Genomic DNA, 9,709 nt, shown 5'->3' with positions numbered 1-9,709 from the left:
ATCTTTCGACGTTAATTTGACTACCTTTTGTTCAATGCAAATGACTAAAAATTTGCAGACATATGCATTCGCGGAAACAATACACGAATAATCAATAAAAAATTGTTTATGTTTATTAATTATCTAAATATAAAAACGATTTTAACGGAAAATGATTAAAATTTCTTGTTTTTTACAATGAAGAAACTTGAAGCTTTTACAGATAACAGCTAGTTATATGAACTATACATAATTTCACTTTTTACGTTAATTGTTTACGTTATGGAATAAAGTTTCAAATTTTTTGCCGATTCCGACTACTTTTCATGTTTGTACCTACATCATATGTATTATACACATATTTTAATAAACATGACGATATATTTTAATGTTTGAAAAGTGTAAGACTAAAAAGTAAAAAATATGAAAAAAATTTTTAAGAAACGCTTTTTTTTAGTTACGAGTGCCTAAAATTAAAAATATAAAAATCAACTAAAAAGCAAAAAATAAAAAAAATTGAAAAAATCTAACACATTCTTTAAAGAAAAGCGTGGGGCGAAAATCGTTTATTCGATGAAGACGCTCCACGCTTTTCTTTAACGAATGTGTTAGATTTTTTCAATTTTTTTTATTTTTTGCTTTTTAGTTGATTTTTATATTTTTAATTTTAGGCACTCGTAACTAAAGAAAAGCGTTTCTTAAAATTTTTTTTTCATATTTTTTATTTTATATTTCCTTTTATGTAGTGATGGTCGTTAGTGCCAAAGTTTTTCCTAAAACATCCCTGTTCTCTAGGTTGGTAAAAATCTAATTTTGTTTCCAGTCTATTTGTTATTATTCTTGTGAATAACTTATAGAGGTGGTTTAATGGGCTTATAGGTCGGTAATGTTTAAGGTCTGTTGGATCGCCTTTTTGTGTAAACTGGTAAGTGCACTATACCATCTTATAGGTGTTTCACTTTGGTGCAGTCATAAGTTGAACAATTCCTTTATGTTGTTTAAAAGTCTGTCTCCTCCAATCTTTACGGCTTCTATAACGATATTGTCTTGTCCCGGAGCTTTATTTCTTTTTATTTTCTTCAATGCGCCAATTCAGATTCTTGGAATCTTTTTCCTCATAGAGCTGTATGCGTTGTAAATATTTCATTCCTTATGTCAACCTCGTAGAAATAAGGCACACACGAATAATACAAGGGAATGGAAAATTCAAGAGATACTGGACACATAACAAACCAAAAATAATCTTAACTATCTTGTTGCATTTCTACTTCTACTTGATGAACTTCTCTAAGATGCTTTGTCAGATATTCATCTCCAGCAAAATTCTCTGAACAAATTTCACACTTCTTAGTTTCGTGTGACCTTTGATGTACACTCAAAGCCCAATTTGTAGCGAAACCTTTTTCACACGTTCCACAAAAGAATTCCTGGGCTACCTCTATTCCATGTTTTGATTTCAAATGGGTCCGTAATGAAACACTCTGTCTAAACCCTTCTGAACAGTGCTCACAAACGAACGGTTTTTCATCGGTATGTTGTCTTTTATGAGTTTTTAAAACATGTTTAGTCGAAAAGCCAGTACCACAATGTTCACAAACATGACGTCTCAGTTTTTCGTGAGTGGTTCGAACATGGTTTAATAAAGCTTTATTGACAAAGAAAGCTTTTCCACAAGTATTGCATTTAAAGTTCCTTAAACCCATATGATCCTTTCTTTTATGCAATAAGAAATAATATTTCATTCGAAAGCTTTTACCACATTCTTCACAAACGTATTGATGAGCAGTATGCTTGTGGTAATGAAAGATATGACCTCTTAAACTTTCAAAATTTTTGCACGTTACTCCGCAAGTAGAACAAACAACGGGACCTGCTGTATGCATCAATACATGTTTCTTCATGTTGTCGGGTCTAATTAAACGGCCACAAATATCACACTTGCGTTTTTCGTGTTTTCTGTTGTGCATAGTGAACTTTCGTCTATCTGAAATCAAAAGAAAACGCATGATAGCAAATTAAAAATCTCTATATTTATGGCAAGATATAATGACGTATGTGACGTGTGTTTCACGGCCGGAACAAAATCTGTGGCAGTCGATTTCATGTCGCTTGCAAGAATGGATCACAACTTGGCGAAGTTTACGTCATGACTTAGGCCGTCCACATATGGGTCGACGCTCGATGTAGTGAACTCGATTCCAGTCGCGTAGATCTCTCCCCGCCACTCAACTTCCTTGGTTGTGGCATTGAGCTCCGTAGACGATGCGTTTAGGGTTGCAAATCTCCTCGTCTTGCACGACTCTCGTTCCGTGCGATCTGAAGCGCACGAGAAAGTTCGAGTGAGACGCACGTTTCTAGTCATTATTTTATTTGTTTGCTTCGTTTTTGTTGATTTTTGCCCTGAATTAAATTTTAGAGTTTTTTTAAGATCAGTGAATGTTATGTTCGTTAACTGTAGTATTATTAGCTTTGTGGAAATATTGTAATATAAAATTCTGAAAACATTGAACTTCTGTTTCTAGATGTTTATTATAAAATTTGTTGGGGAAGTAGAAAAATACCCTCAATTGTATAATGCTCATTGTATACAAATTATACTAAAAATGTAACAAAACTATACTTTTCACAGATCAAAATAGTTGTTTTGTTTGATATATAAAAAATGCCTTCTTTCTGGTTGGAAGATGTGAGCAAACTCGACTAGTGTGCGGAGAGCAATCGCTTGTGCACTGTGCCGCAGGGTTCGTCCAAGAGGAGCAAGACGCGTAAACTTCTAGACGCGTCTTCGATCGACCCATGTGCGGATGGCCTTATACCTCCACTCGTACAAATTCAACTGACCCTGTATGGGTCTTGGAGCAGCTGGAGACTGACTCAATTTTTATCGAAAAATCAAGTTCAGCAATGAGAGCCATTTTTGGATGAATGGGTGCTCCAAAAAACAGAATTGTCGAATTTGAGGTGATACCAATTCGGATACGATCCAAGAGTGTCCAATTCATCCCGAAAGAGTCACTGTTGTGGATTTTGGGCTAGCGGCGTCATAGGTCCATATTTCTTTGACAGAGACGTTGGTCAGGCCATCGCCATTAACAGCAAGCACTATAATTAGATGATTTCCAACTTTTTTTTGAACTGTCTTGGACGATATGGACGCCAACTACATGTGGTTTCAACAGGACATGGTGGCTCATGTCGTATTGGCCATTATGCACAAGCGACTTGTGGGCATGGTCATCTCACGTGGAAATGATGAGAACTGGCGACCAAGATCGTGCGATTTGACCTTTCTTGTGGGGTTTTCTTAAGTCGCAGATCTATACGAATAACCACAAATCACAGTAGTTTACAAAGCCAACATAAGTCATACCATCAGTCAAGGTCAACCTGATTTTTGTGATAGTCATAGGAATCGCACATGTCGAATGTGAGCCACCCATCGAAGCCGCAGCAGACATTTGAACATTAGTCTAGACCGGTTCAGTATATACACAAGAAAATGGAAAAAGAGATACTGGACATCAAACACCAAAAATAATCTTAACTCTCTTGTTTCATTTCTACTTCTACTTGATGAACTTCTCTAAGATGGTTTGTCAGATATTCATCTCCGCCAAAATTTGCTGAACAAATTTTACACTTTTTAGTTGCGTGTAACCTTTGATGTATATTCAATGCGTAATCTGTAGCGAAACCTTTCTCACACGTTTTACAAAAGAATTCCTTGGCTTCTTCTATTCCATGTTTTGATTTCAAATGTTTCCGTAATGAAATCCGCTGTCTAAACCCTTCTAAACAGTGCTGACAAACGAAGGGTTTTTCATTGGTATGTTGTCTTGTATGCATTTTTAAACTACGTTTAGTCGAAAAGCCAGTACCACAATGTACACAAACATGAGGTCTCAGTTTTTCGTGAGTGAATCGAACATGGTTTAATAAATCGGTTTTGGTAAAGAAAGCTTTTCCACAAGTACTGCATTTAAAGTTCCTTAGACCCAAATGGGCCTTTCTTTTATGCAATAATAAACTATATTTTATTCGAAAGCCTTTACCACATTCTTCACTGTCAAGTCCTTTGTACTTAAAGGACGTAAGTATTTGTAATGAAATAATACTCGATGTAAAATACTTTATTTTATAGAATTATGCACATGGTTTCCATTTTCTATCGCAGTATTAAGTATCTGACAGCTGTCGTTCAGATGATAGTAGTACCAACCTACATTCATGGTTAAGGGAGTTTTACACGAACATAACACCTCCTCCCTTGACCAAGAATTACAAAAGTTAACTAGAAGTAAAAGTACTTACAAATTCAGTCTGGTAACAGGTTTCCTTACTCTAGTGGAACGCCTTAAAATGGGTTCCTCAGTTTCAGTTTGAGCCCCAGGTACACTATTCGAACTTTCCATATTGTTTGAAATTTCGGATTCATCAGTAATCACTTCGATAGGTGGTGGTGAGACACTGTGCTCTGGAATTGATGCCTCCCTCGGAATCAAATTGTGAGTAATGGTATCCGGAATGTAACATGTTGGATTATTTTGAGATGGAGTATATTCCCCAATTTGCCGTATTTGGTCTACATGACGTTTCCATGTTCTACCATCATCTAACTGAATTAAATAATGCAATAACCCTAATCTGAGTACAATAATGCCAAATTGCCATTTAGAATGAAAATAATCCCTCACGGAAACCCTAGTTCCTATATCAAAGTTTCTTAGACTCATATCAGTATAGGTAACTCTATCACTACATGAAGGTTTAAGTAAATCTAATCTATTCCTTATTTGTCTTCCTAACATAAGTTCTGAGGGACTTTTACCTGTAACTGTATGTGGGCTTCTGCGGTATTGCATAAGTAGCTTACATAATTCAAACTCCCTGTCATTTCCCTCACTTCGCATAGCCCTTAAACATTTTTTCAGTATTTGGACATATCTCTCTCCCTGTCCATTAGTTGCAGGATGGTAGGGTGCAGTAAATTTTTGTGTAATTCCATTATCTTTCATAAAAGTTCTAAACTCATGAGAGTCAAATTGTCTACCATTGTCTGTAACAAAAACTTTAGGAATACCAAAAGTTGTAAAAATTTTTCGGCAAATTTCAATAGTAGTTTTTGTAGTAGTATTTTTTGTAAAATGAATTTCAGGCCATTTACTGAAGGAATCTACCAATATAAAATAATAACCTCCATTGAAAGGTCCAGCGTAATCAGCATGCACTCGTTCAAAACAAAATTTTGGTGGTTCCCATATATGAGAATTATCTTTAATTGGGTTGTTCTTGTGCTTATTGCACTCTAAACAATTTTTACAAAGTGACTCAATATCCTGGTCTATGTGAGGCCACCAGCAATAACTACGAGCTAAAGATTTCATTCTAACTATTCCAAAATGTGCAGTATGTAATTCTGTCAAAATTTTATTTCTCAATTTAGTAGGTATAACTACTCTTTGTCCTCTCATAATAACATCAGATTGTAATGAAAATTCAGCTTGATTTATATTGAAGCTAAATCGTTTATCAACAGGTTTTCCTGTTTTTAACCCAACAAGTAATTTTTTTAAGGTATGATCATTTTTTGTATGAAAAGCTAGATCTCTAATATTTGTAGGCAAAGTTTCAATTTGATTTATTTCAAAAATATCTGGCTCATCATGTGTGAAATTTTGTTCTGATTTTATAGGTAGACGTGAAAGTGCGTCAGCATTGAGATGAGAATCTGTATTTTTGTAACGAATGTCATAATTCAAACCTTGTAAGAAAATTGCATAATGTTGCATTCTTGTTGCACTTAAAACTGGTAGGCTTTTATCAGGTGCAAAAATTTGAACTAACGGTTTATGATCAGTGAGCAAAGTAAATTTCCTAGCACATAAATAATTGTAAAATTTTTTTACTCCAAAAATTATGCTGTAAGCTTCTTTGTCTATTTGTGAGTACCTTTGCTGTGTAGTAGTAAGAGTTTGAGAAGCAAACTGTAAGGGTCTCTCTGTACCGTCTGGAAAGATATGTGAAAGTACTGCACCTACCCCATAGGGTGATGCATCAGTTGCTAGGACTAATGGTAAATTTGGGTCATAGTGACATAAAACATTTCTAGAACAAATGAGTTTTTTTGCTTTGTCAAACGCAGTTTGACAAGTATTCGACCATTTAAAATTGACATTCTTTTTAAGTAAATTATTTAATGGTTGTAAAATTGTAGAAGTATCTTTTAAAAAATGTCTGTAATAATTAATTAGGCCACAGAAACTCCGAACTTGAGTTCTGTTTGTAGGTATTGGAGCATTTGCAATTGCAGTTACCTTATCTGCACTAGTAGACACACCCGTTTTACTCATCTTATATCCACAGTAGTCAATCTCGTCTTTGAAAAATTCGCTTTTATCCAAATTTATATGTAAATTATGTTCAGATAATTTCTTTAAAACTTGTTCAAGTCTTTGTAAATGTAAGGTATTATTTGGAGCTGTAATTCTTATATCATCCTGAAATATTGAAATACCATCTATTCCTTGTAGCATTTGCTCCATTAAACGTTGCCATTTGGCAGGAGCACTAGCAATTCCAAACATTAATCGATTTGGTTGAAATAAACCTTTATGGGTGTTTAATGTAAGTAAATGTTTCATTTCATCTTTTATTGGCAAGTGTAAGTAAGCTTTCGTAATATCTATTTTTGTATATTTGTCCCCACCTGCTAATTGGGAAAGTAGGTCATCTGGTGTAGGTAAAGGGTATTCATCCACTTCAATGCAAGGGTTTAATGTGATTTTAAAATCACCACAAATGCGTATGTCCCCATTTTGTTTAACTACAGGAACAATAGGAGTTGCCCAGTCCGAAAATGCTACTTTCTTTAAGACTCCCTGATTTACTAAGGACTCTAATTCTGCCTCAACTTTAGGGCGTAATGCAAAAGCTACAGGACGGGCCTTACAAAATTTTGCTTTAGTACCAGGTTTTAGATAAATTTCAGCCTCTAACCCTTTTATTTCACCAACTGACTTTTCAAATAAATGTTTATATTTATCTAACAAAGTTGCAATTTCAAAATTTTCATGTAGAATTGTATTTACCTGATGTAAATTGATTTCCAGAGCATGTATCCACTCTCGACCAACCAGTGAGTAGCCATCACCATCCACCACATACAACTTTAGAGTGTGCTTTAATTCCTGGTGCTCAACCTCCACTGAAACTAAACCTAAAACATTCAAATTATTTTTGCAGTATGTAGTTAATTTAACATCCGATTTTTGTAATTGTAATGCAGGAAAATATTTTTCAAATATATTTTTATTTATGATTGTAACAGCAGCGCCAGAATCAATTTCAAAATTTAAAATATTACCATTCACTTTTAAATTTATAAAAAATTTATCTTTGCAATTTCCAGCATTTACTTCTAAGACCTCTTGAGCAGAGTTTACTGAATTTACTTGCCTGTGTGAATTTTGTTGTGCCTTTAAACAAACTTTTTGAATGTGTCCGACGTTTTTACAAAAGTTACAGATTAAATGCTTTTTATTACATTTATCGGCTAAATGCGAGGTGTCTCCGCATCTATAACAAGCCCTATTAGGGTTATTTGACATTGTAGAAGTATTATTAGGAGAGCTACTATGATTATTTACTGTATTATTATCATTAAATTTACTAGTGTTTGTATTTTTATGAGAACTTTTTGCTTTCGCATTTAAAACATTTATACTAGCCTGATTGTAATTATTGTTGTGAGAAAATTGATTACTATCCTTTTCTGAAGTTTCCATGCTTGCTGCAATTTCTACGGCTCGGTCCAAGTCCAATCCCTTTGTTTCTAATAGTCTGGCTTGAATCCTCTTTGACTGTAAACCAAAAACAAACTGATTTCGTATAGCACTTTTTAAATATGTGGAAAAGTTGCAGTTTATGGCAAGTTTCTGTAGAGAATGTAGGTATTCTTGTATACTTTCGCCTTCTGCTTGTCTTTTTGATTGAAACCTAAATATTTCAGCAATTTCAAGTGGTGCAGGGTTGTAAAAATTATCCATTAACTTAACTGTATCCTCATATGACTTGTCTTCAGGGACCTCTGGAGCTAGTTTATCACACAGTGTATCGTATGCTTCCGACCCCATGTAATGTAGTAAATAGGGCAATTTCATTTCCTCTGGAATTTTAAAAACTTTGTATGCTCCTTCCAGCCGTTTTACCCACCTGGACCATTTTGTAGCTGTCTGGTTAAAAGGTTCAACGGAAAACTGGAATGTAGAAACTTGTGTAGACATTACTGGAGCTGTAGCAGGTGCAACTATCGCAGTTGTAGTCGAGGAACTCGTGTTTGTACCGGCTGTAGTTGATGTAGTGTCTGTAATATTTGTATCCATTATCCTCGTCGCCAAATGTCAAGTCCTTTGTACTTAAAGGACGTAAGTATTTGTAATGAAATAATACTCGATGTAAAATACTTTATTTTATAGAATTATGCACATGGTTTCCATTTTCTATCGCAGTATTAAGTATCTGACAGCTGTCGTTCAGATGATAGTAGTACCAACCTACATTCATGGTTAAGGGAGTTTTACACGAACATAACATTCACAAACGTATTGATTAGCAGTATGCTTGTGGTAATGAAAGATATGACCTCTTAAACTTTCAAAATTTTTGCACGTTGCTCCGCAAGTAGAACAAATTGATGGACCTGCTGTATGCATCCTGATGTGTTTCTTTAAGCAGTCTGATCTAAGGAATCGGCTGCATATATGACATTGACTTTTCTTGTGTTTTAAGCTATGCAGATTGAACTTCTGTTTGTCTAAAAACCAAAAAACATAATACTTTATAACTATATTTTACTAAATAATTATAATTGCACGTTATATATTCAATTACGTGGCCTGTATAGAATCTATGACAACATATGTCAATCAACGTTATGATTATAATCATAGCCTCCACTCTCCACCCGTTGTGACTTATACCTCCACCCTCCATCCGTACAAAATTCAACTGACCTTGTATGGGCCTTGGAACAGTTCGAAACTGACTCAATTTTTATCGAAAAATCATCTTCAGCAATGAGGCCCGCTTTGGATAAATGGGTACGTCAACAAACAGGATTGTCGAATTTAGGGCGATACCAATCCAGATGCGGGCATGGTCATCTCACGTGGAAGTGAGGAGAACTGGCCACCAAGATCTTACGATTTGACCTCATTAGACTCTTTCTAGTGGGGTTTTCTTAAGTCGCATGTCTATGCGAATAACCAAAAACCACATAGGTCTACAAAGCCAACATAACAAGATATAAGCAAAAACAAGTAAGTAATATGTTGTCGTGGTAGGCATGACGTCAGAGAAGCGACGGTTCTGTGAGCGAGGATCTCTCCAGAATGTTCATCAGGTCTATAGATGGGCAGACATTTCTAGAAAAGGACCTGTTCCCTATTTAAACGAAGCGCTGTATTATTTGAGTTAGTTATACGCTAGAATTTGTAAAGTAAACTTGTATAAATAAATAAAGTAGTATCTAAATACGAACCCCTCGTTTCATTATAATTGTAAGTTGTTCCAGTAAACTTGTTACAATATGAACCTAATTGAAGCATCCGAAATTAAGAAGATTTGGGAAAGTGAACAGGAATATGGTAAGAATCCATTTTGCAGTTTTAATAAAATGAGTATCAATGAGAACAAAGACCGGTAAGGGTCATTCCATATCAACTCAACACAC

The 9,709-nt window shown here is 34.9% G+C and overlaps 2 protein-coding genes across 2 annotated transcripts; both read right to left on the bottom strand.

Annotated features, from left to right (window-relative positions):
* Positions 1 to 1,223: 1,223 nt before the first annotated feature.
* LOC126885586 (zinc finger protein 614-like) lies at positions 1,224 to 1,880 on the bottom strand. The gene has a single exon (XM_050652181.1). It carries the CDS (start codon positions 1,878 to 1,880, stop codon positions 1,224 to 1,226), a length of 657 nt encoding a protein of 218 aa, XP_050508138.1.
* LOC126884699 (uncharacterized) lies at positions 1,601 to 8,529 on the bottom strand. The gene is made up of 2 exons (XM_050650812.1): positions 7,068 to 8,529; positions 1,601 to 1,963 (listed from the first exon to the last, which is right to left on the bottom strand). Exons 1-2 carry the CDS (start codon positions 8,358 to 8,360, stop codon positions 1,895 to 1,897), a joined length of 1,362 nt encoding a protein of 453 aa, XP_050506769.1. The 5' UTR covers positions 8,361 to 8,529; the 3' UTR covers positions 1,601 to 1,894.
* Between the last annotated feature and the right edge of the window lie 1,180 nt (positions 8,530 to 9,709).

Source organism: Diabrotica virgifera, chromosome 5, assembly GCF_917563875.1.
Source record: "Diabrotica virgifera virgifera chromosome 5, PGI_DIABVI_V3a".
Lineage (NCBI taxonomy): Eukaryota > Metazoa > Arthropoda > Insecta > Coleoptera > Chrysomelidae > Diabrotica > Diabrotica virgifera.
Note: the sequence above shows the minus strand (reverse complement) of the source record. Positions and strands in the feature narration are given on the sequence as shown.